Source organism: Primulina huaijiensis, chromosome 6, assembly GCF_012295235.1.
Source record: "Primulina huaijiensis isolate GDHJ02 chromosome 6, ASM1229523v2, whole genome shotgun sequence".
In the NCBI taxonomy this organism is placed as follows: domain Eukaryota; kingdom Viridiplantae; phylum Streptophyta; class Magnoliopsida; order Lamiales; family Gesneriaceae; genus Primulina; species Primulina huaijiensis.
Window position 1 is genome coordinate 779,586 of NC_133311.1, and position 17,813 is coordinate 797,398.

General features: G+C 31.5%; 3 protein-coding genes across 7 annotated transcripts; 1 reads left to right on the plus strand and 2 right to left on the minus strand.

Moving 5' to 3' along the window:
* Positions 1 to 3,138: 3,138 nt before the first annotated feature.
* On the plus strand, positions 3,139 to 6,558 carry LOC140978952 (tubby-like F-box protein 3). 3 transcript variants are annotated; one of them, XR_012175686.1, is made up of 6 exons: positions 3,139 to 4,195; positions 4,424 to 4,511; positions 4,721 to 4,850; positions 4,943 to 5,122; positions 5,351 to 5,834; positions 6,278 to 6,558. XR_012175686.1 is itself a non-coding variant. In XM_073444222.1 (5 exons), exons 1-5 carry the CDS (start codon positions 3,845 to 3,847, stop codon positions 5,757 to 5,759), a joined length of 1,158 nt encoding a protein of 385 aa, XP_073300323.1. In that variant the 5' UTR covers positions 3,139 to 3,844; the 3' UTR covers positions 5,760 to 6,558. The 3 variants fall into 3 exon arrangements, 1 of the variants encoding a protein (XP_073300323.1); XR_012175685.1 differs by having other exon boundaries at positions 3,140 to 4,195; positions 5,351 to 5,842; XM_073444222.1 differs by having other exon boundaries at positions 5,351 to 6,558.
* A 1,291-nt stretch (positions 6,559 to 7,849) lies between these two features.
* On the minus strand, positions 7,850 to 10,334 carry LOC140978442 (membrane-anchored ubiquitin-fold protein 3-like). 3 transcript variants are annotated; one of them, XM_073443469.1, is made up of 5 exons: positions 10,161 to 10,334; positions 9,648 to 9,778; positions 9,302 to 9,523; positions 8,602 to 8,772; positions 7,850 to 8,174 (listed from the first exon to the last, which is right to left on the minus strand). In XM_073443469.1, the coding sequence occupies exons 3-5, from the start codon at positions 9,432 to 9,434 to the stop codon at positions 8,119 to 8,121; spliced, it is 360 nt and encodes a 119-aa protein (XP_073299570.1). In that variant the 5' UTR covers positions 9,435 to 9,523; positions 9,648 to 9,778; positions 10,161 to 10,334; the 3' UTR covers positions 7,850 to 8,118. The 3 variants fall into 3 exon arrangements, with proteins under 3 accessions (XP_073299570.1, XP_073299571.1, XP_073299572.1); XM_073443470.1 differs by having other exon boundaries at positions 9,630 to 9,778; XM_073443471.1 differs by lacking the exon at positions 9,648 to 9,778 and having other exon boundaries at positions 10,161 to 10,320.
* Positions 10,335 to 16,814: 6,480 nt separating this feature from the next.
* LOC140979473 (glutaredoxin-C11-like) lies at positions 16,815 to 17,422 on the minus strand. Its single transcript, XM_073444877.1, has 2 exons — positions 17,030 to 17,422; positions 16,815 to 16,986 (listed from the first exon to the last, which is right to left on the minus strand). The coding sequence occupies exon 1, from the start codon at positions 17,360 to 17,362 to the stop codon at positions 17,054 to 17,056; it is 309 nt and encodes a 102-aa protein (XP_073300978.1). The 5' UTR covers positions 17,363 to 17,422; the 3' UTR covers positions 16,815 to 16,986; positions 17,030 to 17,053.
* Between the last annotated feature and the right edge of the window lie 391 nt (positions 17,423 to 17,813).

Genomic DNA, 17,813 nt, shown 5'->3' on the forward strand with positions numbered 1-17,813 from the left:
ACCTCGGATCCTCCAGTAGAAAAAGCACATGGGAATTTCAAATTTTCGATTTTTAATTTGATTTGAAATCCATCCATACCAGACAAGAAATAGTTGTGATCTTACATAGTCCAGCGCAAGGGGAGCGTGTATGACCCAAACACAAAAAAGGTAATGTAACGGTCGAATATATTTTTTTTTTGGATTGATTACATTATATTTTAGTGAGCATTTTGTTATTTAATCATTTGATTAAATATATAAAATGAGATATATAAGTATGATATATATAAATAATTTGTGTATTGAAATTAATAATTTAATTCGGTGCATATCTGATAAATCCGAGACTAATGCATAATTTACAAACCACGTTAGTCAGATAAATTGAATTGAAATGGTGCCTATATATCCTATCTCATCTATACGACAATATCTTACTATATATAAAATTAAAAATCTACCATAACTACAATCAATTTGGCAACATCTTAATTAAATTTACATATCAAATTCTCATTTTCTTTTAACTCACACTAACACTTCTCTCCAACAATATCTTATTACTTATCCATCATGGTTTATATGATACCATATATATATTTGATTAAACTCATCCGGATTTTTGAATTATCTAATATTTTATTTTCATCCAAATTAATGTAATTATTAATATTTTAACTAAATCAAAATTTTATAAATTAAAAAAGCACACACATTACATGTATCGATACACTAGTCATGCTAATTAATTTAATCTCTTTCCAAGTTCAATTGAAAATTTGATTATTTAAAAAAATTATTCATATACATAAATCTATTAGAATTATTTCCATGACGATGGCTGTGAAAACCCCCTTATACAACTCTAATTTAGGATGCTTATTATTTTGGTATATATATTTTAGATGGAAATATGTTGGAATACTTTTGGAAATACAATATTGAATTAAAATGGTATTAGTATATGCATAAGTATGCATAATTTCGAAAATTTTGGGAGAAGATTTGCAAAATTGGATTATCATACAAGGTGCATGGGAAATAAGATAAATTAATACATGAATATTCCTAAAATTTAAATAGTAGCTAAATAATTATGCATATTGGGGTCAAGGAGTAGGTCTCTCGTGAGACGGTCTCACGAATCTTTATCTGTGAGACGGTCTCACGAATCTTTATCTGTGAGACGGGTCAACCCTACCGATATTCACAATAAAAAGTAATACTCTTAGTATAAAAAATAATATTTTTTCAAGGATGACCCAAATAAGAGATATGTCTCACAATACGACTCGTAAGACCGTCTCACACAAGTTTTTGCCGGGATCAAGAATAAAGAATGGAAACAAATCATCAAAAGTTTGCACAACAAAATCCTTATACATAGCCACCCTATTTTTGAACCAATCAAAGAGAAGGGATTAAGGAATAAACTCCATAATTTGGTAGCTAAATAAATCAATCATGGAATGGGATTTTGAAAAGTGAAAAATGTGGGATTTGAGGCCAATTTGGACATGATTTTGGCACCCAATTTAGCCTAATCTCCTTACCTATAAATAGTCCATCATTCATGGTCTTCCTCACACCCTAAAATTCGAAATATAGAGCTGCGAATTTCAAAATTCCAGCAGCATACTATAGGCAAATTTTTGCTTAAAAATCGTCCAAAAGATAGGCAAGAAAGTGAGCCGAAGTACCATCCGAGCAAGGAGCAAGAAGTGATCATAGCCAAGAAGCAGTGCACCCACGTTTTTAGCATTCAAAAATTGAGATAAATGAGTTTGTTTTAAAGTTTAATTTTCGGTTATGCATATTTTCGTTTTCGAAAATTCGGTTGAGTGCAAATTCTTCTTCTACTCCATTCTTGATACGATTATCGTATGGTTGTGTGTTGGTACTGTGATGATTCGATTGGATATGAGTGAGAATCCCAATATGACATGTTTATGGCCCTTACACGATGAGATTGTAACCGTTATAAGGCATCGTCCCCTTAGATGAGTAAAAATTAGGGACTGATATCAGTAAAATATGAAAAGTAGAAGAATCTCAGTGCCTGGTCATTGTTATGCATGTGATATGAGTCATGTTGTACATGATATGTGTTTCAAAATATATGCATGTTGTTATGTTGTGCTCGAACGGCCCTCACTTGCTGAGTGATGGTCATATCACTCACCCCTTACTATCCATTCCCAGATACGTCTGAGGACCAACTCGAGGAAGAAGAGTCGGACCAGTTTGGGGCTAGTGATTTTCGAGATTTTCAATTTAAGTTTCAATTTAATTTAAGTCGTAACGCTTCTGCATTAATTCTGTCGTTTTTTTTTTCGGTTATTACATTTTAAAGACATTGATTTTTCGTTGGAAATTATGATATAAACTGATTTTGGTTCGCACTGTACTACGATGCTTGTTGTTTTCGATTATGTGATTGTTAAACAACGCCGTTGTCGATTAACTTCGGTCTTGGGACGTGACAATGGCTTCTCTAAATTCTAATTAATTGACACAACACCAAATTTTTTCTGATATTTGTATTGCTACAATATATTAATTTATGTTTCTTTCATTCAGATTAAATAAGATATATGATTAAGGAAAAAAAATACTTATTTGTTAGATGAAAATAAGCCAATACAGGTCAAGCTGTGTTTTATACTTGTTTTTTTAATGATATTTTTGCATTTTTATTTTATAAATTCGAAAACTTTTCCTATATTTTTTTAAATTGATACAGAGATTGATACTTGAGAAAAATCAATATGGAAATCAAATTTCCTTCTTCGATCGAATATAGGATTAAATAATAATAAAATTTTATATCAAATTTTATTATAATATCTAACCTCGACTTAACGTTTTTTCTCATGTTGGTATTTCATTTGTATCAGATTATTATATCTTAAAACTAATTATATCTGACATTAATATTTTAAATTTTATATTAGATCTCGAATACGAGATTCAATTATAACAACCTATTTTTTACACACACAGTAATCTAGGTACAATAACATATAATATTATTTAAGCACACAAATAAATTCTCTAATAAGATAATAAATTAATAAATTAAAATTTGATTTAAAAAATAATAATAATTAAAAATGTGACTAAAAATAAATTTGGGCCGATTAGCGAATCAAAGAACCGAAAGGGAGGCTTTCAGCGTTATTCCTTGTCGCGGAAAAAACCATGTGAACCTGCTAAATTAATATGACGAAATACGCCAAACCCTAATCATCCCCCCTTTTTTCTCTTTGCCACACGATCTCCGATCTGCTAATTGAAGAGTTCTGATGAATCTGAACATGGATTTTACGCATTAAGTCCGTAATCGGTCTATTTTTAGTTCTGCCTCGACTCCTTTTTATTTATCCAAGTATCAGTGTTTTTGGTTGGTTAACCATGTGAAATTGTTTTGTCAGTGGGATCAATTGTGAGGGTTCGTGGTGGAATTGTCAATATTATGTGATCTGGGGTTTTCGTGATCGCTAGATTTATTTCGTGCGTATATTTGGTTCGTGCGACTTTAAGTGTTTGGGGGTAAATATTGGATTTTAGCTTTGGAATTTTGTGTAAATGTTTCTTGTCAGCTTTTTTTTAGTTCAATTTGCAGTGTAGGATAAAAGCTTGCTGCGTTTATTGGTGTTCAAACAGAATTTGTTGAAGCGTGTTTTACCCGCAGTTTGATTACTTGACGTTGTAGGATATATGTTTACTTAATAACTTACCGGGCATTATGATTTTGATGATTGAAAATTAAAAGATTCGTCTTTCTCTAGATAGGCAATTAATTGTAATTGACCACGATTCAAAGACAAAAAGTTGGTTTAGCATACTTCATTGGTTAATCATGTCATTTAAGAGTATACTTCAAGACATGAGAGGTGAGTTTGGGAGCATATCTAGGAAGGGTTTCGACGGGAGGTTTGGTCATGTGTTGAGGTCGAGGTCTCATCGAGTATCAGAGGATTCTACGATTACTGTTTTGGATGCTTTGAAGCAGAGCTGTTGGGCCAGTATGCCTCCAGAGCTCTTGAGGGATGTGCTGATGAGGATCGAGGAATCGGAGTGTGCATGGCCCTCAAGAAAGAATGTGATTGCTTGTGCTGGTGTTTGTAGGAGCTGGAGGGAAATAATGAAGGAAATTGTCAGAAACCTAGAAGTATCTGGCAACGTGACATTCCCCATTTCCCTGAAACAAGTATGTTTTCATCATTTTTTGGTGTCATTATCCACCTTTACAGATATATTTAAGTCTATATTCCTCTGGAGTTCTCAGTATAGAAAATATGTTTGGAAACGTTTAAGAAACTAATGTAATGCAGACAGTTACTCAGCTGTTGAGCGTTCATGCATCAGTGAGCAATCTTGCTATTCTCTTATCCTCTCTCACACTTACTGAAAAGTTTTTGTTGGTTATTTTCTGCAGCCTGGTCCAAGAAATACCTTAATTAATTGTTTCATAAAGCGGAACCGTGGAACTCATACATATCTCCTTTACCTCAATTTGAGTCAAGGCAAGTTGCCATATGTTTTAAAGAATGATTTTCTTCTTTGAAGTTTAACATTATTTATGTTTGTTTGCTTTCATATTTATAGTAATGAATATGATTCCACATACCATTTTATCTTGTTCTAAATTCTAATGTCCCCAAGATGGTGGATGAGTCCCTGCTTCAAAAGCTTGCTGTATTGGTCCAGTGTTCATGCTTTTATCTTTTCACAGCTTCTAATGATGATGGGAAATTCCTGCTTGCTGCTCGAAGATTCAGACGGCCTACATACACTGACTACATAATATCTCTCAATGCTGATGATATATTTAAAGGCAGCAACAACTATGTTGGAAAGTTGAGGTAAATTCTGTTTTCGACCTCAATTCTATTTTCAATGCAACCATGGCTTCTAAAGATTACCGACTGAAGTCACTTTTGTTTGGTGGTGGCAGGTCTAATTTTTTTGGGACCAAGTTTGTAATTTATGATGCCCAGCCACCAAACGCTGGAGCAAAAGTTACTAAGTCTTATTCCTCTAGGTTAGTTGGAATGAGACAAGTATCTCCAAGAGTCCCTGCAGGAAACTATACCGTGGCTCATGTTTCGTATGAGTTGAATGTCTTGGGATCGAGGTCAGAAATTTGTAATGTGTATGAAATTTCTTATTTAAGTAGAAACCTAAGCTGAATTGTCTGGATTGACTTAGTGAACTGACAAAAGAGAACACTTTATTGTTTAACATTTTCTGAAGAATTATCTACTTTTCCAAGTTGTATTTATTGCTATTATCAAAGATGACAATTGATAAGTTATGATGCTGTTCACTTGCTAATATTAATTGATATACAACACTAATGCAGGGGTCCAAGGCGGATGCAGTGCATCATGGATGCTATACCCGCTTCTGCAACTAATCCAGAAGGTGTGGCTCCCACACCAACTGAATTCTTGCCAGGAAACCTGGATTCCTTTCCTTCCCTTCCATTTTTTAGATCAAAATCATCTCGAGTGGATAGTTTTCGATCTGGGTCCGGACCATTGTTGACACAGAAAGATGAAAAACTTGTTTTGAAAAACAAGACTCCCCGATGGCACGACCAACTCCAGTGCTGGTGTCTAAACTTCAATGGGCGCGTAACCGTGGCCTCAGTGAAGAACTTTCAACTGGTTGCATCGCTTGAGACTGGAACCGGTGTACAAGAGCAGGAGACCGTCATTCTTCAGTTCGGGAAAGTGGGAAAGGATGTCTTCACCATGGACTACCAGTAGCCAATCTCTGCTTTCCAGGCATTTGCCATTTGTCTTAGCAGCTTTGACACCAAGATTGCTTGTGAATAACATCAGGTTCTAAGGTTGTCTGACTTCAGCGATTTTTTACGTTTCCGCCCCTTTCATGAATCATCAAAGTATGTGGGGAAGATGAGATGGGTTTTTGTTTCATCAACACTCTGAGATGTATTGATCCAAATCCTATCCAAAATGAGTAGTGCCTTGTTGAAGGGATGGAACTAGGGAATCAAATTAACGAGGGCGACAGATTGAATATGTTTTTTTAGAAAAATCACTATAAAGTTTCAGCTTCTTTAACTTGAGGGTGGGACCGTCACATGTGAGCATTAATAAGCTGCAAACAACTAAAAATGATACATAGCTGAATGTAGATAGGTTCAGAATAGTAATGCCTCGGCTTGCCACGACACAGTCAATAGTTCACCATCCAATTATTTGAGTTTGCATCAAGGACACGTAGCTGTTAAGATGCTCTCTCATTCGGTTAAACTTGGCAGGTGCAATTGGAGAATGCTGGGATGTTGCCACTAGTGTCTGCCAAAAGAAGTCATTAAAGAATTTGAATAAATCTGTCACGGCTGATTGTGCAAACCTTCTCTGCNTTTTTTTTTTTTTTTTTTTTTTTTTTTTTTTTTTCCTGTTTCGTGTACATAAACATCAGCTGTCGTGATTCTGATCTAACATTTGGAGTCCTGTGTTACATTGTGTGTCAACTTGCAAATGATTTTAGACTGTGAATCACTTTTTAACTTGGTTTAATTTGTGAATTTGTTGTCTATGTAACGGTAAACTGGTCTAAGTATTTTGGAGAATTCTCATATTATTCAAACATTATATAAAAACATGAAGACATTGTTAAATTCCTTGATCATCTTATGTTGTAAACCATGGCGATGAGCCTACTGGTATAAACAAATCGAGCTCAAGTCAAAGAAATGAAATTTCATGAGCTTGAGAAAGCTGAGTTTGGGCTTCGTGCGATTGAAATTGATTTGAGTTGTCTTGTGAATCAGCTCGATTCAACCTACTAGTCTAGCTATCCGAAGAATGATCATATTCCTTAATGCTACGTTCTTAAACTTGCCCGAATATTGAAATTGATATGTGAAAACTCCTCAGTACCTTCCTGTGGTAGACCCATTGGTATATCTTGTGATAACGAAATTTATAATAAAAAATTATTTATTAGATAAAATGTCATATATGTATATATATTCTGTTGAGAAAAAGGTATAGTTTAAGCTCAAAGGATGTCAGACAACATAAAGATTTGAGTAACTCGAAATTTGCGAACTTGATTGACGGAAGATTTGTGTGGAACACGAGAGGACCAAAAGCAAGAATAAATCTGTGGAAACGAAAAAGAGTAGATCTCTTGTGAGACGGTGTCACGAATTTTTATCTGTGAGACGGATCAATCCTATCGATATTCACAATAAAAAGTAATACTCTTAGCATAAAAAATAATACTTTTTCATGAATGACTCAAATAAGATATCCGTCTCACAAAATACGACTCGTGAGACCGTCTCATACAAGTTTTTGCCAACAAAAAATAGTCACTTGACAATAAGAGTTTCTTGCAAAATGACTGGGATTTTAGTTTTTTAAAAATATGTTTTGTGAGTTTCTTAAATTATGTTAAATTTGGCTGATTAAGCACTGATTTTGTAAAGAATGAATATCAGAATAATTTATTTATCAGAAAAATATCCACATCAGTTTTTGTCATCATCTATAATTTTTTGACACATCAATGCTCTCGGACAAACAACTATTGTAAACACCAGTTTCTTTTTAATTCATCCAAGCCAAACCACCATGCTTAAAACTCTAATCTGGGTTGACAATGATATGAGATAAAAATTAGAGGTTGGAATCACTCGACATCGACCAATATTGAAGAAATATATCATCGAATGATTTATTTTTTGTATCATAAGAAATGGTCCATGTTTTCTGTTAACAGTTGAAGATGAGTAATGGTGTGTTTCTAAAATGATTCTAAAAGACTAAAACTACAGAAAATCTTCACTTCACGAGGGGAGATATTAAGCAGTTCAAAACAATGAATCATGATACAATGTTATCAATTATTAATGCTGGAGAGAAACGAAGGGACAAAAAATATACATATCTTGTTCAGAAGCAAATATCACAATAATCACCAATACGAACAAATTGATATCACAATTAAAAAACGAAACCTTCCAAATCCCAGATGCCAATCAGATGTACCCTTCTTCTTTTTTTTTATTTTGCGGAGAAATTTTTAAAAAAGGGAAATGCCCTATGCTGATTGGCCTGATCACTGAGACATGGATCACGATTCTGAGGTCTAAAGAATGGTGCACGAGCATAACATCTGATTTTGTTTATCAGCATTGTTTTTATCTGCATTGCACCCATCGACGACTGAGTGAGACCATTTGTAAAAATAAATTATATTTGCATCCAAATAATAATATGTCCACAGGCAATAAATGACATGAGAGGTAATGTGGAGTATATTTTTGTGCAGATTCCTGAGCATGTTTATTTATTTATTTTTTATTTTGATAGAAAACTATCCTGAGTATGTTTATTGGATTGATGATCTGATCCTATGAGGGTAATTACCTTTCTAGTTTCAGCGAAAATAAACAATTTACAGGTCAGTAGCTTGGAACATGTCTGGTGTCCCACAACGGCATAACCAAGCCAATAAAAAATGCAACAGGGTTTGAATGATATCATATGGATATGAAGTACATGGCCAATTATTTATGCAGAGATTAATGTGTATTTAATCTCACATATGCCCTAGAAAAAAATAACATACCTGTTTTTCGTTTAGCAACAGGAGGCTGTACAACCACATGCATTGTAATAACTCCACCAGGAAGGTCACCAATATGAACTCTAGACTCAGCGAGTGTCTTTCCATTGTCCAAAACTTTTCCCGCATGTATTAGTTTCATATCATTCACAGACTTTGGTGCCACTGATTTATCTGAACAATTGCAGGTTTTTAGTTAAAAAAGAGGATTTCTGTCTTTTTTTGTCAACGAAAACCAATCAAAGATACATTCAATAGAAGCAGTTCTTAAAATGGTCCAAAGAACTTCCTCAATGATATACGCATCATATCATGCATGTTTTGGACATGTTAATGAATACAGGTAACCGTAAATTTGCCTATTTTGATTCTGCAAAACCAAAATAATATCTACAAGGTTTTTCAACCGAAAATATAATAAGGAATAAGCCATTGAAGCATAACATGTCAATGAAGCATTGTTTGACCACTCATTTCTTTCAGGTTTCATAATAATAAAATCTCAATGCAACTTACAACAGTAGAAACAAGGAAAAAAGGTCAATACCACAAATTTTTCCTTAAAAAGTCATAGCATAATCGCCACTGACCTCTTGGTCAAAGTGGCATCACCTCTCCCAAATATGGGAGAGGTCATAGATTCCATGCCCACAACTCCCCACCCCTTAGTCCAAAAAACAAAAAGTCATTGCATAATCACGACCTTGAGGCCACTCAGATAGGATCCTTTGCTTGAGAGTAGCAATATTTGTGGATGATGAGTAGGTTCTATGACCTATATCTGTCCCATCGAAAATTCTGAACTTAAGTTCGAGTTGTTCCTCTCCTTCAGCCATAGCAGCCCTTCTTTCAAATATTTTCCAAACAGCAAATCAATACCAATCTCAAGTCTTTGAGTAATAGAATCTGATTCACTGAAATTCACCTGCTCAACAAGAATTTCAGACTTATGGTAGTCAATTTCACCATTCATAAATCGCTAAAATGAAATTAAAAAAAATGATAAAAGATCCCAATGATAGAAAAAGTACAATCAAGGTTCTGCGCACCTCCTTCAACCCAAAAAAACCATCAAGAAAATGCAACAGCAACTGCACAACTGAATTATCCACCAGGGGACCAAGGAACCACCTCATAAGATCCCAAAAGCTTCTCTTATCACATAAAATCTCAAAGTACCCTGTACCAATAATCCAAAAGACACCTACGGTAAAATTTTACCAAGCACAAATGAAATAGAAAAAAAATTCCAGATACAACTCCAAACAATTAAAATAATCCATCAATTCAACTAATCATATTTGAAAAAAACCAAATTGTTCTCAAGATACCATATCTCAAACAAAATCTCGAATCCCATGAAACCTAAGCTCGCAACCTTGATTTCAATCACATCAATCGAATAACTTTCCACTTAAACCAGCACTTGATTCGATTTCGATTATTTTCTTCTTCAATTGAAGCTAACGATTGGAAATATCAGGAAAAAAAATAAAACTGCCAAAACCACAAACAAATACACACATACACAGCACTGAAGAACGAAACATCAAACAATTTACCCAATCAAGAATCCATTCCAGGAAAATATCGAAGAACGATCAGGAGCACGCAACCACCGGAGAGAAGGCGCCGCCACTAACAATCGACGATACGATGGGGGGAGAGAGAGAAGGGGAGGGGATTTGGAGGTTTGATTGTGTTAGCGTATCAGTCCATTTCATACGTGCAATAACGTTTTTAAGTAATAATAGCGACTTCAACGCAACTAACGTTTTAACAATGTCAAATCCACCATTTATAATAGAAGTTGGATACCTACATAACCGCAGCCAGGAAATTGAATGCCACTTATACTACATGTATATATATTAATTACTCTCCTATGTATACCGTCTTTTTTTATCATTATCGATTGGCTAAAGTGAAATTCAACAAATTATAGAGGGACTAAATTGATATTGAATTGTTGAAATAAAACAAATAAAATAAAAATGTGTGTTGAAATTTAGAAAAACAAAAAAAAAATGTAATATTAGTATCATATAAGGGTAAAGTTTGAAGAAAAAGTTGGTGTCCTTCCTAAGTAGTTACTATCATGTCCTCAACTTTAATAAAATAGAATAGATACATATATACACACACCTATACTTTTGATATCATGAGTATGAATATTTGTGTGAGTATCGATTGAGGTGGTTTTCATCTATTATATAACAATACAATAACTTATATGAGATTGTTTCACGTTTCAATTTTATGAAACAAATCTCCTATTCGATCTGTATCATAATATTGATCCGTAAAATCATTTAATAAAAAAAAATCATTTAATAATACCTAATAAGCATGGGTTAGACCTTGTTATGGATGATAAGATTTTATGTTTTTTTCTTATTCATTGTTTAACTCGAAGTCTATAATAATTTAAATTATAAATCAGAAAAATCAAGCTACTTATATTTATATATATATATATGTGTGTGTGGTGTGTGTGTGTTAATAATGCTTAATAAGATTAAAGGTTGAAGTCCTGAGACTTATTAGTTTCAGGTTCGAATCTCGTTAATTGCAGATAATTTTTCTAATTTATTTAGATAAATTTAGTTATTTCATTTTGTTTTTTTTTCCACGAGACAAGTCAGTCTCCGTCCACATTCAAATCCCATCAGTAATCCAGACATTTACATTATATCTTTGTAGTCTGAAACAATATCATACATATACTCTAAAAAAAAATAATACTTAATAAGCATGGGTTGGTAAGAATGATAAAATTTTCATGGTATAACTAGAATTTTATAATAATTGAATTTAAAAAAAATTATAGAATCAATATTTCTTGAATTCATTATCCTTATATTATAATCTTATTATCTCGTACTAGGAGCTAAACGTATTTAAGAATTATATCCTTATCTCTGACCCTCATGGATTTTTTTAATTTATATTATATCGATGTTTTTAATGGATCAATCGAGTAAAACTTTGTATAGCTATTATTTTAGGTGAGTTTATTAATAAATTAATTAATATATTCAAAGTAGAAGTTATTTATGTTTGCGTAAGATATATGCATACCTTTATTAATGAAAGAAGAAGCAGAATCAAAGAAATAAAAATTATAGTTTTATGATTTCTATATAATCCATAAGTTTTGGATTTTTAAGTACTTCACCGTATTATTTATGAAGTAGGTCTCTTGTGAGACGGTGTCACGAATCTTTATATATGAGACGAGTCAACCCTACCGATATTCAAGATAAAAAGTAATACTTTTTCATGGATGATCCAAATAAGATATTCGACCTACGAAATTGAACCGTGAGACAGTCTCACAAGAATTTTTGTGTTATTTATGGCATTAATTTAAAATTTAAGCATTTTTAGATCATGGTTTTCGAGTGATCCAAGCGTAAGACTTATAGTGTTTTTGGTTACATGGATTTTATGGAATTTGGTGGGATTTTGAATTAGAAATCTCATTTTTAGTGTTTGGAATAATAGAATTTTAAAACGAGATTGATATTTGGTGAGAATTGATATAACTAAATGAAATATGAGTGGGTCTCACGTGAGACCATCTCACGGATCCTAATCTGTGAGACGGGTCAACCCACCAATATTCACAATAAAAAGTAATACTCTCAGCATAAAAAGTAATACTTTTTCATGGATAATCCAAATAAGAGATCCATCTCACGAATACGATCCATGAGACCGTTTCACACAAGTTTTTGCCATGAAATATTAGCAAAAATAAAAGAATTTCATGAGATTTGGATTATATGAACAAAATAAATTTTTTTTCTTTTCAAAGCTAATTAAAATACTATTTTCTGAAAGAAAAAAAAACAATACATTTAATCCACATATATTTTACGTATACTTGAAAAAATTATTTTGAAATCATTTAAAAATATATATAGATTTTAAAAATTATGTAAATATTTTTTTTCTTACTATCCTCGATTATTTTTAATACTAAAAAACCTAATTTATCATAGTTTGATGACTGTATCTCACTTTTCTTTTGACAAACTTTTTTTCATTATTAACAAATTAATTTAATGAAAAATATATATTTTCCTTATACTTATAATCATTTTTTTTGTATATCATGTATACACAATATGTGAGTATTAAATATTATTAATAAGAAAGTGATTTTAAAAAGTAATAAATAAAACAAATTTTTTAAAAATAACAAATCATATTAATTTTAACTATTATATTCAATTCTTAAATAAAATTAGTCAAACACCACAATGGAATTCTAAATCCATAGATATCAAATTCAAATCCAAATCTAATTTTTAATCATTCCAAACATAGTGTTAATGATAGCTTTGACATGTTGCACACATGATACCTTGTGTACTTATAAGAGCAACGGTGATATGACACCCACATATTAGATGTATACTTTTTCTATATTTCAGTACATCTAATATGTGGGTAAAATCTCATCAGTTCTCACATAAGTGTGTATGGTGGGTATGCAACATATGAAAAATAGTGATGAGGATTTGAACTGCATTATTTATACTTATAATATTTTTTTAAATAAAATGATAAATGGTCGATCTTGTTTTTATAATATTTAAAGAAAACTGTTATTTTACGATGGGAAAAAAATTTCAGTATAGGTATTATCTATATTTGTCGCTGGATATATATTTATTTTAAATAATCATATTGATATCTTAGATATATGACTACTTTCAGACCTATTTCGTTGGGGAGCCGACATGATATCTAATAAAATAAAATATCTAGTAAAATTGATATATGCATAATCTGTGGTGTGTGCTAAATGCTAATTGGTTTTCCAAGCTCTTCAAAAGATAATCAAGGTGAAATACAAGGATCACTGTATGTATTCGTCACCGATAATGCGTGCTGCGTCGATTTTCATCTCGGATTCATTCTCCTTAAATTTTATAAGATGCAGTTAAGTGATCTTGAATGCATTCTAAAGCTAGTTCTTGAGTTGGGACGAGGTCTCGGGGTCAAGAGCAGTGGGCTACATTGACTTAATCCCGGCTCAGTTCGCACCACAGACCTAAACATGATTCTTACTTGCTACATTACACAATATTTGTCCAGCTCTGAATGTTCACTTCAACTGGAAGAAAATGTGTCCTAGTATACATTAATTACAACACATGAAACCTATAAAATAGAGTGTTAGAGGTGTAATAATTGTCTCAGCTAAGAGAACGATTGAAATGTGACAGTTGGATTACGACGCAATTTAAAAGATTTGAGTTGTATCATTACAACTAACTATAGTTCTGGGTAAAGCATGCCGACGACAAACACTTAGACACTATTTGAAGTTAGACAAAAACTTGTGTGAGACGGTCTCACGGGTCGTATTTGTGAGACGTATCTCTTATTTGAGTCATCCATGAAAAAGTATTACTTTTTATGCTAATAGTATTACTTTTTATTGTGAATAAAGGTAGGGTTGACCCGTCTCACAAATTAAGATCCGTGAGACGGTCTCACAGATTAAGATCCATGAGACGGTCTCATATGAGACCCACTCTTGAAGTTAAATATAGAATAATAATATGCAGATAAATAATCTAGCATGATAAAAAATAAATAAATAATGAGAGTAAATATAGTATTTGATTTGATTGATTAAATATAGGATAAGATGATAAATTATCATTTTGTCATTTTAATAATTAATAAGAAATTAATAATAATATTTATTAAAGATAATATTATAATTTAAATTTAATGATTTGATTGACGTAAGATAAATAATTAGCAGATGGATAAATAATATGATAAACTAAACATAAGATTGAATAAGATAAACTATCAACGGATTAATTATCTGAGACTTAAAACTGTGTCTTATTGTTTAGCTTTCATCCAATTTTCAGAATCTATGCGAACTTACCTCTTATCAATGGTTTAGAGATACTCAATTTCTTGCCCAATTTGTGTGATCTTGCTTACATTATAAAGCATAACCCGTAAAATATTTCTCCATTTCCCAATAGATCACTAGTAGAATTTCTTTGATTTACTTTTTATCGAATGTTTGACTAGTAGTAATATTGTTGAAATAAGGTATCCTATCGGAGAGACGAACATTGTAAAAATTTGTCTGCGGATTCTTCCAATTGTTCGAGCATACCTTCTCACGTCGATATTTATAATTTAATATTCTTCTCTAAGGAAAGGCTTTCAGCTCACGGTGAATCTTGGGTGGCCAAGTAATAAGTAGGGCCAATCACATTTTGATATTCCCATAAAGAAAGAAACATTCTTTTTATTTCATTCTAAATATAAAAACCAATCAGATTTTTTTTTCGATCGTCTCAAATATATATGACAAAAATTTGTGTGAGACGGTCTCACGGGTCGTATTTTGTGAGACAGATATCTTATTTGGGTCATCCATGAAAAAATATTACTTTTTATGCTAAGAGTATTATTTTTTATTGTGAATATCGGTAGGGTTGACCAGTCTCACAAATAAAGACTCGTGAGACCGTCTCACAAGAGACATACTTAATATATATAACCTACTTTTCATAGTTAGTATTATTTTACCAATTTGCCGTCATCATTAAGTATATTAACTATTTTCAATAATTTTTTCATCCTATTAAATCATTCATTGAATAAGAGTAAAATGAAAAATTTCATTGTATAATTTATTTTTCCAATAATTTTCATAATATGTGTAAAAACACATAAATATATTGGACATATGGAATATATAAATTTTAGTTTGAATATTAAATTTCCTTTATACATGAATATTATTTATTACATAATAAAATTTCTTCATTCCATCTTTGATTAAAAACTTAATAAACGAACACTTTGAAAAAATACAACTTCTCGAAATTATATAGGTGGAAGAGATCCAAATAATATAGATATTTTTTTCGGTTTCTAAATAATTAAATTTAACAAATTTTTAGCATTATAAAAATTGGAGAATTAATTTATGATATACATACCGATTTCATTGATGTTAAATACATGCAAGTCTATAAAATTATAAACCACCAATTTATATGTTAAAATTAATATATAATTAGAGTTTAGATCATAAATATAAAGATATTTATATCGACATGATTAATGAATTAATTCATCAAATAATTTAACTAAGGGAAATAATTGGCATGAATTGATCGAAGAATCTAAAAAATATATTCTTGAATTGAGAATTTGAATAATTGTGTGTTTTTTTGTTTCAACTTTATAAAATTATGCATCGATTTCCAAGATTTTGTTTATTCGAAAAGAGTTTATTTGGCGTATTCGTTCCTTAAAGTGACTGATACAGAAACAGTCTCACATATCTTTATTCGTGAAGAGGGTCATCAACATTGTCTATATTTACTATAATAAATATGAGAAATTATAAAATTACACCAAAATTAATATTTTTAATCACAAAATTGATTTATGAGACCGTATCACAAAAATTTTTGTAGTATGAAAATATGGTTGTGTTATTAGAAATATAACAAATTTGGGATTAAAAATATATCACTACATATGATACAAATTTGTTGTGGCATAATTATAACCAGCGAGATGTAACATTTATACATGTATTATGCTTTGTGTGTATATAATATAATATTTATCTTTAAAATTATTTAATTTTAATATGTATGCCCTTTTTGTAATTTGATAGTTTTGTGTAAGTTTATTGCTTTATATATAATATATATTATAAGAAATGTTATATGTATAATGAATATTACATATTCAGTTACTCATTACTTTTGAAATTATAAAATGACAAAAACTTGTATGAAACGATCTCACGGGTCGTACTTTGTGAGACAGATCTCTTATTTGAGTCATCCATGAAAAAATATTACTTTTTATGCTAAAAATATTACTTTTTATTGTGAATATCGGTAGAGTTGACCCGTCTCACAGATAAAGATTCGTGAGACCGTCTCACAAGAGACCTACTCTTATAAAATTACCTCATATCCACTTTTGAAAGAGTTATTTTTAATTAAAATATATTTGAGGTAGTTTTGTAATTTCAAAAATAACGTGTATAACCTCCATTATACGTATAACATTTATCTATAATTATTTATTGGAGCGAGCACCAAAAAAAAAAAAATCTAAAATGCATGTAGACTAGAATATCATCAACAAATTAAATAGTTGCAATCGTGAATCTAAAAACCCCAACAAAGTTGAAGAAGTGCACCAAAAAGTTTGATATTGTCATTTTAGATAATTCTAATAAGTTTCAAACAAAAACCAAATGTAAAACATGGGTTACAATCATTTTCACCAAAGTCACAATCTTTAGCAAAAGTCTCTAAAAATAGACTCGAGCCAAGAAAACATTCCAACAATATTTAAGCAAATTTTCTAAACTTTTTTTTATTAAAAAAAATCACAAATAACAATTAACTCAGTGGTCAATCAGCTCCCAAGTCTAAAACCAGATGGCCTTAGCATTAATCAACATTTTCTTTAGAGATCCATCAACATGGAGGGAGATGACGTCTTTGGTCGAACCGACAAATTGTCCGCCAATAAATACAGAAGGGACAATTGGGTTGCAGCCTAATACTCTCAAGGCCAACTCCATCTCCCTCCCGTATTCATCTTGATCGAGCTCGTGTATTGCTGGGCTTGCGCCTAAATCATAGAACAAAGCTTTGATACTGTGACACATGCAACAAGAGCTCTTCGTGAAGATGACTGCTGCTTTCTGGGAAGCTAAATCCCTTATTCTGTCCATAAGTTTCCAAGACTTCTGCCAAAACAAGAGTTGGTTTGATTTTTGAGGGTGTGTTGTTTGAGTTTGTGTCCTTATTTATAGAGGGCAGTTGACAGTTTTGGATCATGTTTGTGCATCTTAATTGAAAATGATACTTGTTTCGGATAAAAATAAATAAAGAGATATAACGTCAAGAGAATCAAAATTATTGATTCTCTCGTCCCAAGAATAAGGGAATGTTTGTCAGAGCTTCTACTTATTTTGAAGTGATTCTTTTAGAGATTATAATGAAGCCGGTGAGAAGCAAAATTAGTGAGTGTTTGGAAATAAAAGTCCAAAGCTAGTATAAGTTAACGTTTGAGAGTTTGGAAAAAATTACTTTCAAGTTTAATTTTAAGTTAAATAACAACAATATCCTTAACTTATATAATACTTGTTTATTTTAATGGCAAAAACTTGTGTGAGACGGTCT

Excerpts from the sequence above, each read along its gene's own strand:
- LOC140978952 (XM_073444222.1), top strand. The coding sequence starts at position 3,845 with ATGTCATTTAAGAGTATACTTCAAGACATGAGAGGTGAGTTTGGGAGC. Across the intron at positions 4,512-4,720 it reads TTACCTCAATTTGAGTCAAG|CTTCTAATGATGATGGGAAA; the intron begins GCAAGTTGCCAT and ends ATCTTTTCACAG. Across the intron at positions 4,851-4,942 it reads AACTATGTTGGAAAGTTGAG|GTCTAATTTTTTTGGGACCA; the intron begins GTAAATTCTGTT and ends TGGTGGTGGCAG.
- LOC140978442 (XM_073443469.1), bottom strand. The coding sequence starts at position 9,434 with ATGGCTGAAGGAGAGGAACAACTCGAACTTAAGTTCAGAATTTTCGAT. Across the intron at positions 8,773-9,301 it reads CCTATCTGAGTGGCCTCAAG|ATAAATCAGTGGCACCAAAG; the intron begins GTCGTGATTATG and ends GCAATTGTTCAG. Across the intron at positions 8,175-8,601 it reads TGTTGCTAAACGAAAAACAG|ATAAAAACAATGCTGATAAA; the intron begins GTATGTTATTTT and ends GGTGCAATGCAG.
- LOC140979473 (XM_073444877.1), bottom strand. The coding sequence starts at position 17,362 with ATGGACAGAATAAGGGATTTAGCTTCCCAGAAAGCAGCAGTCATCTTC.